The 25,089-nt window shown below is 41.2% G+C and overlaps 1 protein-coding gene across 1 annotated transcript in view; it reads left to right on the top strand.

Annotated features, from left to right (window-relative positions):
- SNX4 (sorting nexin 4) overlaps positions 1–20,812 on the top strand; it is a 35,926-nt gene extending 15,114 nt beyond the window's left edge. The window contains exons 6-14 of the mRNA XM_074594868.1: positions 2,738–2,793; positions 7,334–7,406; positions 8,912–8,973; positions 10,478–10,543; positions 14,636–14,725; positions 15,972–16,071; positions 16,874–17,019; positions 18,408–18,522; positions 18,845–20,812. Coding sequence (XP_074450969.1) covers positions 2,738–2,793; positions 7,334–7,406; positions 8,912–8,973; positions 10,478–10,543; positions 14,636–14,725; positions 15,972–16,071; positions 16,874–17,019; positions 18,408–18,522; positions 18,845–18,892 — 756 coding nt within the window. The 3' untranslated portion in view covers positions 18,893–20,812. The remainder of the gene's footprint in view (positions 1–2,737; positions 2,794–7,333; positions 7,407–8,911; positions 8,974–10,477; positions 10,544–14,635; positions 14,726–15,971; positions 16,072–16,873; positions 17,020–18,407; positions 18,523–18,844) is intronic.
- Positions 20,813–25,089: the final 4,277 nt, after the last annotated feature.

Genomic DNA, 25,089 nt, shown 5'->3' with positions numbered 1-25,089 from the left:
TTTGGCAAAAGCCTGGGGAGAAGCATCCTTCCTTTGTTCAACATCTAAAGTATAAACCCCTCAAGATTGGAGGTTATTTAGCACTGCTCTGGAGAACAAATCTCTAGTCACTACATGTCTTAGACTAGAATCAGACCACTGGTTTACATGCTGCTGCTGTCTCTGCTGCTGATGCATTAAAGCAGGATGTGTCGTTTGTCCCGAAGGGTTTGAACCAGGCTAACTAAACTTTAAATTAGGCTTTAATGCAGCATAGCATGTTATAGTTGAATGATGATGTTGTAGACTTTGTTTACTCTGCCAACTGTATCATTAAATCATGCCTTTCCTCCCTTCCACCCCAAGCACTTAATTTTGTTCTTGAAGGGATTTGTTGTTTGGGATTTTAACCCTTCCTTTAGGAAGAAGAAAATTCCCCTCTCCCTTTAGTTTACTTAAATGATTATAGGATCATAGTAGGAATTAACTGTCTGAAAACTCCTCGACTATACCCCAACTGATGGGGAGTTCATCTCTGAAATGCTTGTACATATCAATCTTAAATTAAGACTGGACAGGCATTTTTCTAACAGCATAACTCTGTGTGGTGCAAATGCTCGAAAGTGGTGTGTGGGAGTTACTGTGCTGTTAATGGCAAGAAGGAAATAACCCTGCTTAGAGGGTTGAGCATTGGCAGGATCTTGGTTCCTGCCTGACAGTGCTTGTGTACTTACTGAACTCGTCCTTCAGAGCACTACATGTGTCTGTAGCAATAGGCAAAAACTTGCCCCGTAACTGTAAAATAGGAAGTGATCCTTTTCAAGTATAAGCCTGTTGATTGTACATGCTGTCCCAACAAACTTGAATGGCTTTGGTCCCTGCCGTTTGAACAGAAATGCAGTATTTTGTGAAATAGCTACTTAGAGGGAAGGATTCTGATTTAAGGTCAGTATATCTGGGTGGTGGTTGTGCTGTGAGAGAACGTGTGAGGGATACGTGTAGGTGCGTCTGAATGACCTGAAATCTAACTGACTTGTGTGATGACTTGTTGGGATAGAGCAGTGGAGGTCCAATGCTGTAGAAGCCCGTGGAGCACTCTGAATAAACATAAAGCCTGGGCTGGGAGTTGGACTTACTGCAGTGTTTTGTGTTCCTTGTGCTATCTTAGATGTGCTTCCCCATGCTGCTTTTGTCTTCCCTTCGCAAGATATTCTTAGAGGCGCATTGCGTGTAGTGGTGACAATGAACCTGTTTTCTTCCAATATCAGTCAGTCTTGGCCTTGCAGGTTTCCTTCACTTACCTGTTGGTTTGTGGACTATGTTTTGTATTGGTTGGTCAGTGGTTGGAAGAAGGACAGCTAAAGTTACCAAGATTTCCATCAGTACCTCTCATCCTAGTTTGAAGAAAGAAACTGATTTTTCCTCTACTTGGGTGCTGTCCTAAGTGTCCTCCTGATGTGGAGGTGGTTCTCGGTGAAAGGGCCTTGCAGTGACATTCAAATACAGATGTCTTCTCCTCCGCCCCAATATAGTGGGAGGTGGAACAATCTCAAACTGCACCTGTCTCGTTTGTAGAAGTTACTGAAGGGGCCCTAAAGGAATGACTCCGTTCTCAGTTTGGGAAAACACTGTTTTCCTTTTACTGTCAAATTCAGTATTGCTCTTCAAGCTCTGAGTTGAGCGTAACAGTGCACAAAATATTCCTGTGTCTCGTATACCAGCACTAACAAGTACTGCTGAAGTAACTTAACTGCTAGCAGTTGTGGCACAATCCGTTAGCTAAGGGTGCACTAAAGGAAACGTATACACCTCACAAATTGTGTTATTTATTGTTCTTTCAATGAGAAGAGGGATGTTTAGATGAAAAGTAAACTCCAGCCATTTTACCTGAGTTGGAGTTTTCATACAGCATAAATGAGCCCTGAGTGAGCTGTATGTAAAATGCCATATAGAAATGAAAAGCTGTGGTGATGTGGGACCTCTTTGGTTGAAGCTGGGATATCTCATCTGTATTGGTGTCTTATTGGGAGTAAATACCCATTGCATAGTTTAATGTTCAATTAAACTGGAAAACACTCCTTAGAGAGATTCCATATTGCTGTTGCACTCATTGGTAACCAACATCTCAAAGTAAAGTAGCCAATTACCTTTTTAGTTAGGTATTGAACTTTCTTATGTAGACTTTTATATATGCTCTATTTGGGAAAAGAACACTGCATTAAAAATGGCCCTATTCTGATATACAAATTACGTATTTTCTGTGAAGCTAGTCATAAGAGAACACTATATATAAGATTTTGATTTCACTGGGGAACTGTTCCTAGTAATAAAGAGCATATAGAGGTCACTCTACCACTGGTTTTATTTGGTTTGAAAAATATAAAATAGTTTGTCCATATGGTCTTATGTTACCTAATTGCTTCATCTAAAAAGAATGTAGGGTTGTGTATCTTAACTCCATGATTTGTGTAACATTTTAAGAAGGCACTATTTTTGTGGGATTTGGATTATAGCACCTTAATTTCAGTGGATACTGTGTGCATCCTAGTTGACAAAAATAGCTTAGTTTTTTGACTTTTTATTAAAAAAAATCTGACATATAGAGCAGCTAGTGTCAACTTATTCAATGTTTGAAGGTTTAAATATGCCAGAAGGCAGGCTTTTTTTCTAATGGTGCTGCCAGAAGGCTGAGACTTTTTTTTTGTCACTGGAATTTAATTGCATTAAATTAACAAAGCTTTCTTTCCCCTTTTTTCAGGCAGATTCCAGATTAAAAGCTCTTAATGCAACATTCAGAGTGAAAAACCCAGACAAGTAAGATTCCACATCCTTCCTCCCTCTCTTTCTTTTTCAGTTACAACTGTAACTTCAGAAGACAGAATATTCTGTCTCCTTAGAATAAATTCAGAAAAGAAAAATTATCTTTCTGTGCTTGAAATCTTAACAGAAGCCCAGTAAGGAGGTAGTGTGAAAAGGTTTGATAAATACAGTTTCTAGGAGCGGGAAACATTCAGAAAAACGCCATCATTTTATGCAAAATGAGTCTTTCCTTTTAGCTAGATTAAAAGGAAGGGACAAAAAAAGACTCAGAAAAAGAACCTCTTGATATTTGTTTGCAAAGAAATCTTTCCAAGCGTGAACAGAATACAGATTGATAGTAGGTCTTTCCAAAAATCTGCTGGTGTGCAATCCTGGATACATGCACCCTGGTGTTGCAGTTCATAGTTCTCTTCAAGCTGCCAATTTTCACAGATGCCTTTGGAAATCCGGAGGTCAGTTCAGCTCTGCAGTCCAGGAAGCTCTGGGACATGCAGTAGAGCAATCTGCTGGATCCAAAACTGGTCAGAATTGTCAGGGTATGTAGTGGGAGATTCATCACACCCTAGGTGATGTGAGAAGGGTAAAATGAGAGTTCCTACATCTGCAGTAGTTAGGAACGTTACTGTGCAGCAGTAGGGTCGAGATGTTGCTGTTTGCCATCAATAAACAATAGAGACCTGTACAAAGTGCCCTTCTGGGTTCATTTGCTGTCCAGTAGTGGACATGCTGTTTAGGGACGGACCATATGCCTGACTGCTTTCTGTTTGCTCCCTTAGTACTTCCCTGACATCTGTGGGTATTGTATTAAGGACGTTAGAGGGTTCATACTTTTCTGAACCTCTTTATAGACTTATCTATTGGATTGGTGCAGTCCCTCCTTTTTTTTTTTACCGTGTTTGCTTTTGCCGCCTTCTGTGCAGCAAGGAAGCTTTTAGCTAGGGTTTAGTATAAAAGATAACATTCATGCATGAGATTGAAAGACAGCAGTTCTCTCAGTAGCTACAGGTGAAATTGGCCCCTTGTTTGCATGCTTCATCCTCCATCATCTTTGTGTCTAGCAGGAGGTCGCTTTTCCTGCTTTCGTGGCAGGGAATCTTTGCCAGTGTCTCGCTATAGGCATAGGTGGGTAAGACTGGTTAAGGCTGAAATGAGGAATATACTGTTACCTTTTGGGGTAACTCAGTGTTTCAGAAAGCAAAGCTGTTGTGAGAAGTAGCTTGGTAAAAAGCAGGAAAAGAGTTAATGCAAGGAGAATGTGAGGAGGCGCTTGTAACAAAAACAGTCCCTGAGTATTTAACTCAATAGAGACTTCACAGCACTTAAGAGATATGGCATGTGCTTTCGGTTGTATGCTGCCAGCTACATAGCTTCCAAATTCAGCTCTTGTATCCAAGTTGTTTAATAAATAACTGATGAGCGTAACTTGTTTTTTTGTTCTTTTTAATTCAGGGAGAGCCTTTTAGTATAGTATGTGTGGCGCTATCGGGAAAAATAGTGCCTTGCTCAGCCTAGAACACTTAAACTTGAGCTGAATGGAATCTGACACCTTACCACTCTACCCTTACCTGTGGTGCTTGTGTGACTGGGTGGTAAAGTGGGTTCAGCAAGCTCACCATGCTGAAACAGAAGATCTGACTGCTGTGTGGAGTGTAGGCTTTCAGGTGCCTGGATCAGGAAGGATTTGGGTGAAGAATAGCTGCAACTCCCAGTCCAGATTGCTTTGTGGTGCTATGGAGCTGTAGCCTTCGGCTTAAAGACATGAGGAGCTTTAAACAGCTGAAATGATACTGCTTGAGGAGTTCAAATATAGACTGGAAACTAAACCTCGTCCTGTGGGAAGCAATTCATATCTTTAATGATGGAATTTTATGGTGATAAAAACATTCTGATATGCAGAGGTGAATTTGTATCTACTGCAGACCTCTCTAATTTGGCCTCATGGCACTCATCCTCTTGTTCTTTTTCTGTCCTTTAATCAAAACAATACCTTTCTTGGTGAAAGTTTTCTTTAGAATACACTAAATCCTTTCCTAAGGTGGATTATTTTTTTTTTTTTAAAGTAACTCCTTTTCTTGTCTGGGTAGTTGGACAATTGGCTGCTGCTTTTGTGAACAGTTCTGTTCTTGTAATGTCTTCCTTCACAAAGCAGGAAAATGGCACTGCCCTCCCTGATGTAGGGAGGAGCACTGCTGAGCAAAACGCACACAATAAATAACTTACATTGAAATGCTGTCTACTGCAAATGAAATTTTCTTCTTTGCCATTCCCATAAAAGATATTTCTGAGAAGAAACCTGGTGGTGTTCCTGCAGAAACGTGGCCTGATCTGTTCGTCATTTCTGTCTGAAGTTCTACTTGATAGCTCAATTAAATATCTAGACTGTTGGTAATGTTGCAGAACCAGTAAAACCAAGTGAAAGGCACTAGTTAAAAAAGCCTCAGTTACCGAGTGCCAAAACTGTGTCTTGTTTCACACTTCTACTGTTATGATGCAGTGGAAAGTAAACATCCCTTTGTGTACCTCACCACAGTCAGTTTGGAAATGACTTTATTATGTAATTTTTTTTACATGAGCAATGAGTAGAACTTAAGCAAATACTTGAGAAATAAACCTTTGATCTGCAACACCACCAGTCCCTTGAAAATAGGGTTTTTTTCCTGAAAAATCATATTTGTAAAATTTTCAACCTTTACAGACGATCGGGCAAAAAATAACATCACTTTGGTTTATGCTATTCTGAGACAATAAAAAGAAGACAACTTGGTTATGAAGTTGTAATTTTTTAATTAGTATCTTATTTTTTAATGGAGGAGGAGTTGGCATGGGAGAAGACGTATTACTGCTGGAGTCCGGGATACTGGAACTCCTTTTAGGTTCCTGACTTTTTGCCTTTAGGGAGTACGGCATTCCTAAAAGCTTTCTTGCCACAAAACTGGATAAATAAAACTTTTCATTATAAATTTCTGGAGTGGAAAGGGGAGTCTTCCTGAGCTGAAGGCATGCTTTTTAATCTTTTGTTTTTAGTTCAATTATTTCAAATATCTTCACCGTACGTGTCTGCAGCTGTCTGACATGCAGCCCTGGTGCATATTTTATAAAGTGTAAACTGAAAAGATTGCTCTCTAAACCCCACTGTGCAGATCAATGACTATATTTATTTTTCCCATATAGTTTCTCTACTGGGTTTTAAATCTTTTTATGTATTTTAACCCTCTGTGTGTCATAATCTTGTAAAAGATGCTCCTTGGAGATCAAAAAATATTAAAAATTGTAACAAAGCTCCTGCTTCCTGAATGTGAGGAGGAGAATATTTTAGGGGAGGACTTCCTGGCAGGGAAAGAAGAGGTGTTAAATGAAAAACCCTGGAATTTCATACTTGGTCACCCAAAAGGAGTGACCCGACTCATTTCAGGAAGATCTCTTGGGTATAAACTATTCTGAAATAAAGCCTGACTGTGTGCCTATGGTGGGAGGAGGGGTGAAGGTTTTAATGCTTGAACATCAACCTGCAAGGCTAATCTTAGTCTCCTGTTCCTTAATTCCGGTTGTGTTCTTCTGCGCTTGTTTATTTTCAGGTCGTTGTTTAGTAATTTACGTAAAGCTGTTTCTGTCTTCCCATCTGGATGAAATACATTCTTGTGTACCAAAGTAGGTCATGAGTTAGACTTGTGTGTAGTAGGGAGGGTTTATATGTACAGAAGTGGCTCTTGCTGTGGCTTAATTTGTTACCTGTCACTAGCAAAGCTGTGGCAACTGGTTCATCTCATTAGCGTAAGCTAAGTGAATCAATTTAAACTACCACCAAGGCTTAACTGGGGCAGCGGATGAAATGCCTGTGTCCTTCAGTGGTGGCAGGCCAGCACATGGTCACCTGCAATGGGTTACCTGACTGGTACCTCGCTAAGCTGTAATGACTTGATTGCTTTTAGCCTTGTGTGACTCCTGTGCGGGTGCAGGTCTCAGTAGGGTTTCATTTGTAACTAGTTATAGTTACCGTGTGGCTTAGCTTGGAGGAATTATGGTAACTGTGAATGCTTCCTTGAACTTCCGAAAGGCTATACTCAAAACTGGCTAGATGGCAGCTTGAAAGTAAAGTATCTTTGTCGGGTCAGGATTGTGAACACATTTTTATTAAGTAGTATGTATACTTTGGCAGATTTTGGCTTTGTGCTTACTTGGAGCTTTTCTATTCACTCATGCTTGCCTTGAAAAATCCCATTTTCAAACAAAAAACACAACACAATGATGTAGTAATTTCAGTTAACTACTTATATTTAATAGAAAACGATCTCTTACATTGTTCTGAACCTTCATCATTTACATCAATAAAAAAATAACAGTTATGCAAGCGTCAGGTTGTTCACTTTAGAGAAATTAAACTCTGCAGTCACTTCTTTAGGAGTCTTCAGCTAATTCCACCTCAACATAATCCAGGCTCCGTCCCACTGGCTGTAGCTTTGTGGCTCTATCTTGCATTCTGTGAAAGCTTGCTTTCATGATGGCTAATGATGTACTATCTGTTTCCTGCTCCCAGGAGATTTACTGAGCTAAAACACTATAGCGATGAACTGCAGTCTGTCATATCACACCTTCTGCGAGTCAGAGCTGTAAGTATTTCCCATGTGTGTCGTGACAAATAGTATAATTTATTTATAAGGCAGTATTTCTTCTTTAGTCAAGAGAACTGGTGCATGTGCTCTAGAATAAGGGCAATTTTGCCTGAGAGACTCTGGCTGTGGAGCATGGGGCGGGAGATGGCAAGGAGGGAGGCACTGACTTGGTACAGACTTGCGTGGGGAAGAGTTCTAAATGTGGTGGCTGAGTTTAGTGATCATTGGAGGAGCAAGCACATGCATGTTGCTGATCTGCTCTTTCCCCGATGGTCACGTATCAGGGGGAGGTGTTTTAAAGAGGATCGAGATGTCTGCTTCTCTCTACTCAGCAGACGAGTTGCTTTTGCTGAATGTCTGGGCTGGGAAGGGCCCCAAAACACTGTTTTCTGGTCAGACATAGAATACTTTGTTTTCCAGAGCTTGTACTATGAATCGTTTATGTTTCCCAGCACACTTTCTTTTTTTTTTTTTTGGCTTGTTCTTCCATCTGTAATGAATAATGTTCTTTCTAATTATGTCATGCATCAAGATACCCTATGGGTTGAGAATGGAAGATTTTTTTTTCCTAAAAAGTCAAAAAAAGGAAATAGGAAATTACAATTTCCATAATGAGGAGCATGATACTGCTTTTTAGTATGTTCAACAGGGATTTACTTTTTGATGGAAACTGTGCTGCAGAGAGGACAGTAATTGATTGCTCTGTTGAGTTGAGGTTCTTGAGAGGATTAATCACTGGTGTTCCACTGACAGTGCCTGTTTCTCTGGGCAAACACACATGAGATCTGTTGGGCAATTTGCTTGCATTTCCTTTTTACTGCTTGGGCAGACCGGTAACGGTAATTCTTACTGAACTTCAATCTCAGTCATTGGTACATCACAACTACAAGGCATTATGTGATCTTCTGAGGTTGTTGCCAGCACTGTAGTGCTGGCTGCAGCAGGTACTGACTCTCCAAGCAGCTGAGATGACATATCTGGCTTGAGCAATAAGTTCTGCCAGAGATAGCTCATTTCCTTCCCTTTGTTTCACTGAGCTGGATGGAAAAAACAAAAAAAATCAAGTCACTCGTTCAAATTTTGCTAAAGCTTTCCCTACAGTCTTGATGACAGGATGGACTTCTGTCTTGCCATCTTTATGTTAAATAAGCAAGTGTGTATATAAACTTGGCATTATTCAGGTAAAGGAGGCTATGCCTTATACCTGGTTATGAAAAAATAAAGGTCCTTGATTATTTGTGGCCTCCGTAGGCATATCCTATACACAGGCACTTCCAAAGAAATAATTGAAATGTTACTTTTCAATACAGCTTTGACTGTGACTTCAGCCTTCAAAGACTTAATGGTGTTGATTTTTCCTTTCGTAGTGGCTTAGATTAGATTTAGGCCTAATCTTGTTTACCTGTATAAAAACATTAAGGCTTTATCTTGAAGTTTGTGTAGGGGTTTTCACAAAGCAATTGCACTTGATGACCAAAAATTGACTCTAAATAATATTTTAGAGGGTAGCAGACCGGCTATATGGTGTCTATAAAGTCCATGGCAACTACGGAAGAGTATTCAGGTAAGAGCTCATTCATTTTTTAAATATGCACATAGAAAGAGAGGTGTGTGTGTGTATATATCTGGAGAGAATAGGGAATTTGTTGGTTGTGTTCTTATGTTTTTAACAAGTGTATCCTGAATGTATAAATGTCTGCTTTGAAAAACTTCATATTGCAGTTCTAATGAGGTTTCTGTGTTGGATATAGTGATCCCTGGATCTGCTGAGCTTAGTCTCAAGTGGAGGACTTTAGCTTCTTGTTTTGTGTTCCACACCTTTTGTTGTTGCGTTGGCATTCTCTTTCTTCAGAAACTAACTTACTACCTATTTTCATGCAGTTGTCCCTGAAAAGCTTCTTGGCCCTCGTAAGGGTTAAAAATCAACAACTATATCTATCCAATTTTAGTACCTCTAAGTGAATTTGCCAATCGGTTTTTGATTTATATGAGTGAATTGCATGCTCAAGTTCTCCATCTCACTGGAGAATTAAAGAATCTAAACTTCTGGTTAAGGGAAACCTCCTGCTTCTACACACTGTTCAAGTGCTAAATTTAATTCTCTGGGTTAATGGATTGCAGATGTCTTTCTCATTGGGGGTTTTAAAGTGAAATTAGGTGTAGTTCTGTAATAACACAAGACAAACAAATGTCAACATCAGCAGAGTGGAATGTTTATGAAAAAGTGAAGGACAGAATAGATGCATTAGACATAAATTAAGTGAAATATAAGGGGACCCCCTCCTTTTTTCTTGTAAAAAGAGTTGTGGATGTAGTTCTTGTAACTAAGAAATCTCATAAGGTTTTGCAAAGCTGAGAATACAATTAAAATCGCAGTGTACATACTTGGATGTCCAGAACAAGTCTCTTGCTATCTTTATTGATGGTCTGTTTCCTTCTTTATCTAAATGAACTCCCTAATGTGAGTAGGTAGTTGCAGTAATGAGGTGGTTGTAAGTTGATATTTTTTTTTAATGAATAGAACTAAACAGCAGTCTGTTATGAAAACAGAAAACAACATACAGCAAACACTTTCAGGAGCAGTAAAATGCTTGCAAATGTCGTATCCCACCTTCTGGGTTTTGGAATCAGAGGCTTCTATCTGATGTGTTGCAAGTCTGCAAAGCTTAGCTTCCTCTTGATGAGCATGTTAGACCAAATTCTCTTTTAGAAAATTGCCTCCCTTCCTCCCCCCGCCCCCCCCGGCCATTTCTTTTAATATTATCTTCTTTTTTTTTTTAATTGAGTTTTTAGCTATTTAAACAAGACTTTCTGTTCAAAACCAATCTCAAACTAAGCGTATTTGTGAGGATGAGTTTAGGTGGCAGGGACAATTGTTTAACAGAGTGCCATAAATCGCCTTGCCACATTGTCAGTGTCACTGCTTAGAGGAAGAAAAGTTTGGCCAAGTCTAACTTTGAGGCAGTTTCTATTCAGGTGTCACCTGGAAAGAAACTATACAGGATGCAGCTTATTAACTTCCCTTACCCTTCATGTGTGATGTTGTTTCTCGTTTGTTTTTCCTACAGTGAGTGGAGTGCAATAGAAAAGGAGATGGGGGATGGGTTGCAGAGTGCTGGCCACCACATGGATGTGTAAGTACTGACTGAATATCTGATAGTTTGATGTAAGCCAGATGTAGAACTCTCCCTCTTTCCTCTCTTTTCCCTCAACCCCAAAGTACGTACGAGTAGAGTACCGAGGCAGTTGGGGGTGCATTGTTTTTAGGTATACAGTGTTTCTGTGACTTGGATGCAGGCACAATTTTAGCATCCATGTACTGTATTAAGTAGCTCAAAAGGTCTCAGGAGAACCAGAGGGGTTTCTTTTTTTATTATTATTTTGAAATTGTAGAAGTGTTTGGAATTCTTCCAGTTTTTCTTTTAAGCTACTATGCCAGAAACTGGTGGAGTACAACTTTAATGTACTGCAGACCTGATGAGATCCATTTGGTTTTGATAGCAGCATTTTGTACCATGCAGTAGATGGTACACAGATTTGGACTTAATTACAGAAAGCTAAGAAATTTAATTAATCAGCACCAAAACTCTAATGGATTCTTGAAACAAATACTGACTGGATGTAATAAAGTAGAGAATCCTCCCTCTTCGCATCTTTGGAGTCAGTTGGCAGAGTATACAAAACGCAGTCTTCAAAATAAGAGCCTAGCACTTCAGAGTGCTCGCAAAAGTGGTATTCTAGGTTCATGCTTTCTGCTTTTCAGGTCGTCATATATAGTAGGTGAAACAGTATAATTTCTCATTGCTCTGATTCTTCTTCTGTAATCGCACAGTACAGAAAAGTAACAACTCCAGCAAGAGGTGGAAGCTGTTCAATACTTCTTCATACAGTAGTTTTACTGATAAAGTGTAATTTGTGCAGAAGTAATCAGTTTTAGTTTACAGTGCAGATTTGCATGTATACCACTGCCTGGTTGTAAGTGGTGTTATGCCTTGTCAAGCGGAAGGGTTTGAAGAGCTGTGCCACGCTCTGCCTTTGGCTTTTTCAGAATAATTCTGGTTTTATCAGTTCTTTAAGAATTTGAACGCCTCTGAATAATCTACTCATGCTTCTCTCTTTTGGCTAACATGGTGGCTTGCACCCGAAAACGCTGTAATATTTTTTTAGGCAGAGGGCTCTGGTGAGAATAAAGGAATGGAGAATGCATTCTGCTTTCAGAAGAAAATAATTGAAGTAGAGGTGGAATGCAATGTTAAGCACCTACTACAGTATGCAGAAATTGAAGAGATTAGAAAATATGGTATAATACAGAGGAGTTAAGGATGCACAAGTAGGTTTTCTTTAGTTCAGATACACCGTGCTAAGATGTCAAACACCTAGAAATATGTAACCAACTAAAAGAAATGGGTCTCATTTCTCAGTTGGGAGGCTTGAGCACTCTCCACACATCTGAGATGTTTAACCCTGACTGCGTCACAGACAGAAACATTAAAGATCTGGAGTAATGGCAGTGAGTTTCTGGGTAAATTTAATCACCGCTTGAAGTCTGAGGTAGCTTTCATTGTCTGTCATCTCTTCTGCTCTGCCACTCTGGTACAACAATCATCTCTTAGTGACAATCAAGCAAGAAGCAGCAGCTGTGAAATTCAGGAACTCATTCAGTGACCCATGTGGTCTCCTACCAGTAAGGATCATATCTATGATCTCTTGGAAGTATAATTTACCAGTCCAGTTACCATTCCCATAACATTAGACAAGAGTTTATTGCAACAGAAAGCAACTTCAAGAAGGTTGCCTGATATAGATGTTAAACTTCAAAGGTAATTTAATTATTCTCTATCTACCCCATATGCTGTTGTCTTTACTAGAAGTTTATTTAAACTTTTGAGCTGTTATTGTTTAGTAAGATCTAAAACTGCTTAATATTTGGAGAAGACATCCCAAAGCACCTCTGGGTGTGTGTTGTATAACCGGATGGGGCTTGCTAAAGTGATAGAAAACAAGAGAGTATGCTGAGAAAGCTTGAGTGAATGGCTGTAATTCTGCCATTTAAAAGATGAAAGGAAAAAAAAAATGCCAGACCTTTGACTTCTGTCCTTCATGCTATAAATGAGTGATCCTTTATCTCTGTATCAACTAGACTGTCATTACAGGTGGAAGCAGTCTAAATTAAAACAGGGGTTTAGTTGATGATTCCCATGAAAAGTGGGAACACAGTAGATACCTTTACTGGAGTGTTTCTCTTTAAGATTTTTCCCTGTTCTGCCTACCTGTTTAGGACTAACTAGTATTTAAACTTCAGCTTAAGCAGTCAGAAGTCAGCTTGTCTTACTACTTTTTCTTTTTTTTTCAAATCAAAGTTAAGTGTCATTATAAAAACCCTGTTTATGTAAGATGGGTTTTTGTTTGGTTTTTTGGAGAGTTGTTCTGCCACAGATGAGCTCGAGCAGCGCTCTAAACTTAGAACTTACTTGAAACTGAAATGTAGTCCATCTGCTGCCCTGAGAAATCTAACCACTATACTAAAATTAATGCACTTCAGAACTTAAAAATAGAGAGGGTAAGCCACTTATGACCTGTGTGGCTGCAGGATTTTTTCAGAACAAGTATAGTTTTCAACAGTTTGGACTTCTTCCTTACTTTGATTCATAATGTGAATTCTTGTTCTGCCTGTTCTTTTATCCCTTCTACTTAAACTGATCTGCTCTTGCTGGTCCCTTCATATGTTATGCTTATTTATCACCAATAGCCTTGGTAGGGCTTTTCCTGGGTGTGCCATGTCTTTGATTTTGCAGAGCATCAAAACAACTCCTCTTGCTTGCAAACTTACAAAATCCATACTTGAACAGATGGGCATGTCTACAGCTTTTCCTCAGGCTCCACATTCTTCCAGTTATTCTGCAAGTAGCTGCTCCCTCTTTGAAGAGCCTTAGTTTGCATGCCCTACTGCGCAGCCCTGAGGATGATGATAATTTTTCAGAAGGAGCGTCTCCATTATATTCCCAGGGTTGTTGTTTCTTTTAGAGCTTGCAGGAGGGATTTCTTGTTCCTTCCCAAGTCAACATTACCAGGTCCCTTTCAGCTTGATACTCTGCCTCTTCTTCCATAGAGCCAGTTACTGGAGAGGCACAGGAAGAAAGGAAAAAAAACCTCAGACTTTGCAAAAACTTTAAAGCCAAGAGGTGCTGTCGTTAACATTTGGGTTGCATTGTGCTGGTCACTAGACAAGCATGGACATATGCTTGCTTCAGAGAGCCCGCAGCTGTTCAAGGGATTGCCACATATGTGAGAATCCAGACTGAGATGGCAGAATAGATTTGTGATCATTCGAGAGCGTTTGTGATGGGATCTCATTCATTCTGTTTATCTCTGGTGGCACACACCCTGTATTGCTGGCCGAAGTGGCTTCCTATTTCTGTCACTGTGCCAAGCAAGATGTGCAGTTACCTCTTTGCTCTAGGCCTGTCCTTGCAAGTGTGTCCATAGGTTAGTGAGAACCTATTAAATACTGTGAGATTTAAGCGGTATAAACTAGAAAAAGAAAGTGCTTTTTTGACATTTTTAGGAGTTATCAGACTAAATGACAAAAATCTTGCTGAATGCAAGAGCTGCAGAGTTGGTCCAAGCTGTTGTACTTCACATTTCTCCCTAAAAGGCAGGTTTAAACTTCTTGTTGCTCTGCATTGATATGCCTGACTTCCAGAGCGGACAAAGCAACACGCTTTCAAGGAGCTGAAGGACTTGATGTCATGGTGTTCAGAGCACCACTGCGAGTTCTGTTGTACTCGGGCTGAATAACGAACAATAAAAGCAGCCTTTTAAATAGGGCCTCTTTGCTTTCAGAGGGTATGATATTCACATTCCTATGCTTTAATGCTTTAAGCCTTGCAGGATTTCTTCTGTGCCATGTCTCTGTGGTTTTTTTTTTGTCCTTTCCTGTAATAAAAACTGCCTCATCTTCAGCAGGAAACTTATGTTAGATCTTGTACATGTCAAAAGATTAATTGTAGTAGCAACCAAAGAAACAGGCCTGTAGGAGCGTTTATATTAGCTGATGCAGAGTTTAATTAAAAACAAAGGAAAAACCCCTTCTGGAAGTGCCTTTCACTGTTTTACTTTGTGATTGGTGTTTCTGTCAAACAGGTGTCCTCCTTCGTTACTGTATGTGTAGTCCTTAAAGGTTAAATGAAGGAACTTTATATTTAAGCATGGCTGTTTTCCACCAGATATGCTGCTTCTATTGATGACATACTGGAAGAGGAGGAACATTATGCAGATCAGCTGAAAGAATATCTCTTCTATGCAGAAGCACTACGGTATGTACAGAAGAGTATAGCTCAAATGGAAGCTATAGTCCGTTTGTCTAGCATTGTGTTGATGCTGAATTTAGTTTGGTATCCTCTTCCGTCCTCCGAGAAGTGGAAATTTCAATGTTGTGGGATTTCCATGTTATTACCTCTTACTTTGCTTATTCATTTTTGATTGCCATGTGGATGGCAATAAAAATTAGAGCTGAGCTGATCAATATGAAATGACAGAAACGTTAAACTGCATACTGTGGAAGGTTAATGCTTTTTATTCCTCTGGTTACTGTGTTTCCTTGGCTTTTGGTATAATAGTGTCCCAATGTGCTGAAAGCTTCAGCTTTCAAATGAGATAAGCCAACAGAGCTGCTACAGCCATTACAGATTCCAGGAAGTTTCAAAGTGCCCTATATAACTTTCATCTGATGTACAGTGTTGTGCATCTAAATACTGATTATTTTTTTTTTTGTGTGTGGTTGTTTGTTACGCTAGCCTTCATAGGGCAGTCCTCCCTTACAAGCGTGGATACAGAAGCAAATTGCTTTATGCTTAAGATTGTGCCTAAAGCTATTTTGCTCTCCATGGGCTGGCTCTGAACCTCTTGGAGAGGTTTGGTAGTGCTGTAGAGAATTGGGTTGGCGAGTGTGAGGGCGGCTGTGTGGGAACCCAGAGCACTAGTAGCCTCTCCTGGGAGATGATTGTGTATCCGGCAGTGGAGTACGGATGTAGCATCATCAGCCCACACAGGACTGGGACTTACTGCAGGTGGTCAGAGGAAACTTGCCTCTTTTCCAGATGAAAGGCTCTATATGAATCTAGGAACACAGTTTCTTGTTTCATTGCTTAAAAAATAAAATGAAGAATTTTGACTGATACGTTGCTGCTGTGACAGATACCATCTCCAGGTACCTTTTGTCATAGTTGTGATTTTTTTTTTTAAATAAAACTATTTCACAGTGGTGTCCTTAAGTAGGTGGTAGGGCTCGTGTTGCTGAGTGTCTCAGAATGAGTCTGAAAAAGAGGAGCAGAATGCTGCTTGTAATAAGAATTTTCTTTATTCTTTGATCCAAGCTTGCTTAACTACACCATTTGCAGAGTTATGCATTCTGTGATAAGGCGGCTGAATTCAAGCTAGATAAATAACTGAATGTGCTGCCTGTCAAAAAAAAAAGCATGGTGCCATTTGTAAAGTTTAAATGGAGGTGAACATAGCAAAACAAAGTATTACGTGACGGATCTTTCATTGCTTGCTTTTCAGGGCAGTTTGTAGGAAACACGAACTAATGCAATATGACTTGGAAATGGCTGCACAGGACCTAACATCTAAGAAACAGCAGTGTGAGGAGCTGGCAACAGGAGTGAGTCTTTCCACTTTCTTTTCCAAGATGCCTCTTATTTATTTATTTATTGAGCCAAGTTACTTAAAATGACATTTAAATGGCACTAACATGCTGGCTGCTGCTTATGAGAAGTGATATCATATGAGCTGTAGGTATCTGAGGCTTAAAGTAACTTGATTCTTGGTGATATAAATTGTTTGTACCAAACTTCTTTTATTGAATATTGAGCAAGTAAAGGGTTGCAGGAAATACAACGTGAGCAGAATAACACAAACAACTTTGTCCTAAAGATCAAAATTCTGAAAGGCTTCCTCTGCCTTTTGAAAGGTGGACGTTACTGATGTGTGGCTAGTCCCTTTTATATGGAAGATAATGTTACTTAAAACATTATCTTAAAGTGGTGACTTTGAAAAAAGTGTTTAGATTTCTTAATATTCCTGTTGGATCTATTGATGCTCTATATGCAATTACTTTATGGCTTTTCTTTCTCATGGAGGACAAAAGACCTAGGTTCTTTCCTACTTCAGTAAGAAAATTGCTCTGAAAGGTTACCCGTGTCAGTGGAATGACTGGCGTATGGTCCAATCCACAGACCAGCCTTAAGAGCTTGAACATGAAATTACTTCCCCTCCGCTTTGCTCAGTCTAACATGAGCCACCATACCTTCTATAGCTACTTATCAATGGGACATTAATAAAATGGAAGTTAAAGCCAAAAATAACTGAAGAATAATAATAATCCCAAATGCTGGTAAAAATCACATAATGACTTGTGGCTGTGCTCAAGAATCCCAAACCTAGAGTGTCTTTGTTTTTTGTAGACTGTGAGAACATTCTCCCTGAAAGGGATGACCAGCAAGCTCTTTGGGCAGGAAACTCCTGAGCAGAGGGAAGCCAAGATAAAAGTTCTAGAAGAGCAGATACAGGAAGGAGAAGAACAACTTAAGTCTAAAAATCTGGAGGGCAGGTAAATGGGCTTGACTTTTTCAAAGAAAACACAGGGCTTGTCTTAGCAAAAGTCCTTGACTGGATGCTCTTGAAGGTGTTTGCATTTTATAAGTGTTTTTAATATATTCTTGGTGTTTATGAGCTGTCTATAAAAGCTCCTGTCAGCTGCAAGTTGTGAAATAAAGTACAGTACATGCAGTTAGCTTCTGGTCTGAGTGTATGGCTTATGTAAAACCTGATGACTTTCCCAGTTACTGAGCCCACTCTAATGGCAGGCTTGCATGCTTTTATGTTCAGCTAGTAATATGTTTAGCAGGTGGGCTTTTAGGTCTGCAGCTGAATAGCCTAAGACTCAAAAGCTGATTTGCTTCAAATATAGTATGTAGTTTGGTTTATGTGTATGGGTCCTGAGCTCATATTCTGCAACTTCTCATATGGGGGACAACTGACTCCTGTTTGAAATAGATTAGAGGTTCTGGTGAGTTGTGTTTGAGTAACTGCTTCTTGGTGCTCTAATGAAATTTTCTTCAGGAGTGCAAACATGAAAAATAGGAACTAACATTCCTAAAGCAATGCAATTGTGTCAGAACACGTTCATCATATAACAAAAGGGGCAAACGTGGTATCTCCTGATAGGTTAGGATTAGAGCTGGAAAGATAAGACTAGTTCATGAATAGTTCAAAACAACAAGACGCTCAGCAAATGCAATTTCTTAATCATTTTGACAGAAGTACTGGAGATCTGCTTTTGTAGCTCTGGAAGGAATTTCCAAATGAATACTTGCCTTGTATGTATAGTCCAGCACAAATGAAAGCTATGAATTACAGAAATCTACCTCCATTTTAGTTAAGGAGACCTGAAGACACATCACCATACCAGCAAAATGAGTTCCTGAAGTTAATTGTCTAAGTCAAGCTTGCATTGTATATGTTTGAGGCACTTGTGTGTCTCAAATCCCGATGGCAAGTGAGTTTTCACATTGGAAACACCAAGATTTTGACTTGACAATTGATGAAGAAATGTGCGATGTTGTGTGCTGAATGTTAGCATAAAGATACTTAGTTACCCCAACAGAATCTGAGGAGAAAAGTATATTCTGAATTATGCTGGTTCTATGGCAATGATGCTTACTGGGAAAAAATACCCCAAAGCAAACAACCCAATACATCCTGTGAAACTGATCCTCTAGGTTAAAACCTCAAGAAGATGGAGAACTAGGTAGTAGTGCCAATTATAAAATGAGGACACGGTGAGATGCATAATAGCTACAGAACTTGGTTTACTGACTGAAAGATGGAACGCTTTGTCATACGTAGCTTCTCTGCTGAGGCTTCAGAGGGAGGAAGATCAGCTGAGGATGGAACATGTGAAACACTTACTAACAGAAATACTGCTTTTAATTCCAGAGACTTTGTGAAAAGTGCCTGGGCTGACATTGAACGGTTTAAAGAACAAAAGAATCACGATTTGAAGGAGGCACTTATAAGCTACGCTGTTATGCAGATTAGCATGTGCAAAAAGGTAAGTTTGTGGAAAGCCAGGCTAGTGTATACATCGTATCAGCAGGGGATCAGATGCAAACTTGCAGTAACGAGGAACGTTGCGGTCACAGAAGGTTGGAAGTCACTAGCGTAAAACCTCCCACATACTCTGTCCCACTCTGTCACGTGTTAATGTTGGTATATAATAGGCAGTGTGGTCCAGTTCCAGTGTGGTCTCTGCCTCATTCTCATGTGAAGTTCTGGGGGACTCTTTCGTAGAGTCTTCCGTGGAAGAAAGTCTGCTGATGGGGTTTGCAAACAAAGTATGCTTCCACCTATTGACTTAACTTTTTTTTTTAAAGGGAATTCAAGTTTGGACAAATGCAAAGGAATGCTTCAGCAAGATGTGATTATCTGGAAATGAATTCCTATCCAAGTGCCAGAGAACGGAAGCACAAATGTATAACACCAATGTTAAGTTGCTACATGACTTACATATAAATCATGAAATAAATGAGTTGAGTGAATAGTTTTTCTTTCTGCTGATTGTAATTGTTAATAAAGGACAAAAAGGACATGTTATTAAATGTTTAGCCCTGACTGCCACTTCTGTGGCGTGTTTTATATGTGGTAGCAAATAATTCAGGGGTAAAAGAGTTACTGAAAACTACAGCTCCGTATTGGGGCAAAGGTATAGGGAAAGTTATCCCAGAAAGTATGAACTGAACTGTTCTGAGACTTGTGAAACACCGTGCTCTGTAATGTGTAGATTACTTCCAGATGCCCTTCTTTTCAGCCCTTGCTGTTTAGAATTTGTAATGCTCAAGGGTGCTTTGGTTTTATAATGGGACACGCAGTTGTGTTCTTGAGGTCTACACCATAAGAGGACAAAAAAATGAAATATTGTAATGCCTAGGGTTCATGTTTAAATGCCTTTGCATGTCCATAGAGAACTGTGCTTTTCCAGGGTTCAGGTTAAGCGGTCTCAAGCTCCTGAGATGTTTGAAACTCTCTACAGTAGAGGTGGTGTACAATGGCTTGATCCGATATTCTGCATTTACTGGTTCCCACTTAAGTTTTGATATGGGCATTGATTTCTTATCAAACTTCTTCCTGCAAGTAAAGGAGACTGGTGATCCAGCTGAGCAGCAAAACCAAAGTCAAAGCTGGTAAGAAGTGGATGCAACTTCTGTTTGGTTGTTTGGAACCTGTTTACACTAGGTGTGAATCTGGCCTGTGGTATCTCTTCTTGTAACTGAAGTGGTTTGCTTCTTAAAAAGAATAGTTCTTAATGAAGACGCTGAAATAAAAAACCTGGTGCAACTTCTGTAGTACTTTAAGAGCAGTGATGTGCAGAATCCACAACGAACCAAGGTGTCTGTTTGGCTCTTGTAATGATGTTTCGGTGTGTGTATGTGTCTCTTTCAGCGTGTGTATATATATGTGTGTGTATATATATACACACCAGTATGACATGATTTGCAGTTACAGGTACTTGCATTAAATGTTTCCAATTATGAAAAACACTTACCACTGTCTAATATTGGGATTTTTCTACATACTTAAAGTTCCTGAAGTCTTGTGGAATTTGTCAGACTTGATTGCTAGTCCTGAAGGAAGCTTTGTAATATTCTGTTGAAAAGTGTATTTAATTGTTATGGATTATAACACTACTCAGATCTTGATTTTTTTTTTTTGTTGTTTTTAAGAGATACTCCAGGAAGTCCTTAAAATTTCCTTTGATAAATTATCAATAACGTAGTTACAGATATGTCCCATGTTACTTTTGTCTCTGCAGCATTTCTTTTCTATAAAACCATTGTAAAGAATTTGTAGGCCTGGTGTACGCTACAGTTTGAAACTCTGAAGTGAAATGCTGGTCACTCTGATAACCTTTGTTGGCTTTTTCGAAGCATGTGACAGTGACGCTCCTGGCTGAGAGATGATGTTGGGCAGAAAGAGGTCTCTCCATATAACATTTACAAGGAGAAGTGTTGTTCCGTTCAGAGGTTGCGGTATCCAGTTCCCATACAGGCTGAAGGACTCTTACATTCCAAACCGAGAAGTTGCACACTTGATGTATTCAGTAAACCTTCTAAAGGAGTGGTGCCTTAATACAATCCCGTGAGGCGCTCAGAGTAGGTATTTTTCATGCACTTTGATTTTTGGTAGATCTTTCTGGTGCCTCTTTCCACATTTCACTTGCTGTACAGCTTATTAAATGTATTAGTATGCCTTTTTTTCCTTGCTAGTTGTACTAACTTTAAGAAGGGAACAAAACGGTTCTTGTAAGTTTTGTGCCAAATAAGGTAAATAAAATTGCTCTTTGATATTTTTGTTATGTGGTTATTTTTTTTTGTAAAAAATGGTGTCTTCCCCATTCTGGCAACTGGTGTTTAATTTCTTGAAATAATTTCTTGTCCATCTTAGCTCTCAAATGGCCTCCAAACTTGGGTTTAAAATTTCAGTAAATTGCCCACAACTGGCTTATTTGCCTTTTGGGTGAAGAACATAGTGTTAAGGCCAAACTTAGATGCTTCTTACAAGCCAGCTTCGATCCCTGCTCTGTTTTTGCCCAAACAGAACTTGCTGTCTGAATTTCATACGTGTCTTCATCGAGGTAAGGGATGGATGCGTTTGAAAAGGGTTTGTGTTTTTGACAGGCACGGGGTGAAAGGTGGCTTAAGGATAATCTGCGATAACTTTCTCTTGTGTCTGTTTGCAAAAAAAGTATTGCGTGCGGTCTGTGTACTTGTGGATCTTAACAAACAGTGAAGGTTTCTCCCCCTTTTTAGCTAACTTTTCAAGGGGAAATCATCTAGTTAATGGCTGTTTCCGTGTGGTTAATAGAGTCCACATGACAAACGCATACTTGTGAAGCCTGTGTTTTTCCAGTTACAGTGCAGATTTAACTTCGGTAACTCAATCCACTTTGCCTCAACAAGCTTCCTTCCAATTATGCAGTAAACACCAAAAATGAGTGGAAGGCCTTGAGAATAATAGCAGGTAGGTAGACAATTTTAACTTAATCTCAAAAAAAAATTGCTTGTATATGAAAGAGTTTACCTACATGCATCACCTGAGTTGCTGATGGAGCTGTCGCTTCTGTCCCAGGCAGCTTTGCTGGGTGGATTATTGCTGTTCATGCTGTCCCTGACCACCGCCACTACTGCCAGGACCTTGACTTGTCAGTACATTTTAGTTGCTACTGTTGTCTGCACCTGAAATGGAGCTAGGGGAAGGGAGCCAGCTGAAATGGAAAGATAAAGTCTTTTTATTAATTCTCTTTATTTTTTTAAAATGTCTTATTATTTCAGTACCTGGCATGTCAGCCAGAGTTAACCTAGCGGCTGTGTGCAGGGGACTACCTTGGCAAGTGCAGAGTAGATCTTGGAGCTCAGGTCCACAGCGAGGAGCTCTCCTCATGCAGGTGAGCCCAGAGGAAAGCGGTGGCTGTGGCCAAAGACAGGGCAGAGCCAGCGGAGCGAGGCTGAGGTCCCAGAGCGGCTGGCTGGGCTGTGCACGCTGCATCCTGGGATAGGCCTGGTGTTCCTGCAGGATGGTGAGGCACTGGCACAGGCTGCCCAGAGAAGCTGTGGCTGCCCCATCCCTGGAGGTGTTCAAGGCCAGGCTGGATGGGGCTTTGAGCAGCCTGGTCTGGTGGGAGGTGTCCCTGCCCAGGGCAGGGGGGTGGAACTGGATGATCTCTAAGGTCCCTTCCAACCCAAACCATGCTATGACTCTCCCTACCACCAGAATTGTTTTGTCGACTTTAGTTGAAGAAATGAGAAACACTTTCTAATGCCCTCTGAAGGATTACAGGGAAGGAGGAACTTGTCTGAATTCCACACACCCCCATGCTTGCCGTGCAATGGCATGGCAGGGCTCTAATTCCTGTTCCCTTGCGTCCACCTGTTTGGTGCATCCCTGGTGCCAGCGTCTTGTATTTGCTCCTAGAGCTCCGTGGGGCAGTGCGATCTGTGTAATGACAATCCCCACAGAAATAATGCAAGCAAAGGAAGCGGGCGGAATGAGAGCTAGTAAGGTGGGAGCACAGGCTTCAGTGCCAAATCCAAGCAGAGCACACTTGTGTACCGCCAGCAAATGCAGTCACCTTCCGAAGCCATCACTTTTCTGCCGCTGCGGAGTTAAGCTCTGCTCCTTAAGCCCTGCAGTTGGAGTGCTCCTGCCTGGCGGGTCCTGGGGTTTCTCGGGGCAGGGGGTACCTCGCAGGGGATGCGCCTTCTTGATCCAGCTCCTGTGGAGACCTTGGCACTGCAGGAGAACAACTTGCGTGAGCCGCTTCCCTCTAGCGGGTGGCCACTGGGGAGGCTAGGACGCTCTCTGCCGCGGTGGGAGCCAGAGAAATATCTCTCTTTAAATAGCAGAGGTTTCGGCATCCCCCCCAGCTGAAACCGGGAGATTTTACATACATCCCTTTTACATGTACCCCCTCTGCGGGGTGGCTGTGGTGAGTATCTCCTCCTGCCTGGAGCAGTCTGGAGAGCCTGGAGTTCCTGCGTAAGCAAAGGGCTGTGACTTTGGCTGCCGTTTTCCAATGCTTCTTAGTACGATATGGTGTTATCAAAAGGATTTTGCAGTTATGACTTCTGTAAGGCCAGATGCAGAGGAGAAACCTTTTTTAAATTTTATTTTATTGTTTTATTGCTGTCTTTTAGTTGCTTTTGAATGACTGGCATAGAGTTGCCTTCCCCAATGTTGTATTTTTCCTTCCAAAAAAATAATTTTCCTTTGACTAGTTGTAGAAGGTGTCGAAACCACAGAACAAAGCCAAATTGGAAAGGATCTTGGGTGGATTTGGAGGAAAACATCTCCAGACAATGAAAGTTCAGAGCATTTGGAGGTAAGGGGAGATGGCACCATGCTGGGAGAGGCAAGGGGGGGGTTAAGCTGTATGCACGTGAGGGAAGATAGGGCTTTGAGGAGAGGTGCACAAGAGGGTGAGGAGGTAAGGAGGAGAGAAGAGAGATGGGATGAGCAGAGATGGGATGGGTGGAGGAACTGGAGAGGAGAATGGATGGAAAGCTTCCATACCTGTGGGCTGTGCTGTGCAGGAGAAGGGGAAAGCGGCACTGAGTGGCCCTTGTTTTGGAGGGGGAGGGACGAAGTGATGGAGGTGGAAACAGGAGATAGTGAAATTTCAAGAGCTGTCAAAGACGCAAGTATATAATATTAATGATGGTATCTAAGCCTGAATGAAACTCGTGGTGGTGACCATGGTTTTAAAGCAGAGTTCAACACTGATAATGGTGTAATGTTTCTCTTGAGCTCAGAAGGAGAGATTTGATTTTTTTGTCTAATATTTTATATCTATCTTCAATATGATCGCTTTGAATTTTCTGGATAAATAAAGCAGGAGAAGAAGCTGCAGTCTTCAAAAGCCCAGCATAAATGTTGCGGACACCCTGATCCTACGCACTCCAGGATGATCAGCCCTGGGATCTGGGGGCCTGCTGGCTGGTGCAGCTCTAAACCGGGCTGCCCCCGCATACCACGAGCGTCCCAGGGACCACGATTAATAAACAGCTGCTTCATCTGTAGTAAATGTTTTCTGTTACTTGTATATATCGTGGCATATGATAACACCAATTACGTTCTCTTCAGAAAGTAGCGGCAGGTGGCCGCAGGAGATGATGAGTGACTTTGTGGAGAGCCTCCCCAGGACGCTGAGGTGGAAAATGATGTAGTGGAAGGGAAAACGCAGCCCCGACCGCCCTCTTGTGGGTCCCCAGCTCGGGCTCGCAGGGGCCGGAATAAAACTCTGCGGCAGGAGGGGAGGCAAATGCCACCTACCCCCCTCCTGCCGCTCAGAGGTGTGAGGGCCATGGCGGTAGCCATAGCCTAACGGGTGGCTATACTGGAACAGGGTTTAGTGGTGTGTTCACCTGTATTAATAATACCGTGTATTTGCGCTGTGATTTGCAGCTTGTGTGCAGGTTCCTCAGGCACCATTCACACCGGAGCAACGCTGCTGTGAGTTGGACTTAAAACACAGGTTTCTGAGCTAGCAGGGGTTTTATTTATTTATTAATAACAGCTTGGAAGCAGTGCTGGTTGCATGGGCAGGAGCGACCTGTGACTCTGCAAGCTGCACTTCCATGTAGGAGATGGGAAAGTGACCCTTGCCCAGTGCTGCTTTGAATGAGGTTTTTCTGAAGCGTGTGCTCTCTGATCCCAGCTTTGAACCTCTCTGGTGGCAGAGAGGCCGAATCTCATGATGGTTGTTCCAGGGGCTAAAAGCATAGAGTTTATTTCCAGTCTCGTTTGTCTGCTTTATCTTCCAAGGGCAGTGTTGGTAGGCTCCTGCCTGCTCACCCCTGATGGCCCTGCAGACACTGGATGCTCAGAGGGCAGCGAGGAAGAGCCACAGGCTCCCTCCTTGTGCAGCAGCATGGTCCCTTCTGGGGCAGGTGGCAGAGCCACACGTCCCTCATCCTGTGTTTCATAGAATCACAGGATGGTTTGGGTTGGAAGGGATCTTAAAGATCATCTAGTTCCACCCCCTCTGCCATGGGCAGGGACACCTCCCACTAGACCAGGCTGCTCAAAGCCCCATCCAGCCTGGCCTTGAGCGCTTCCATTTCCC

This window comes from Larus michahellis, chromosome 7 (assembly GCF_964199755.1).
Source record: "Larus michahellis chromosome 7, bLarMic1.1, whole genome shotgun sequence".
Classification (NCBI taxonomy): Eukaryota; Metazoa; Chordata; class Aves; order Charadriiformes; family Laridae; genus Larus; species Larus michahellis.
This window is presented reverse-complemented; position numbering and strand designations above follow the sequence as displayed.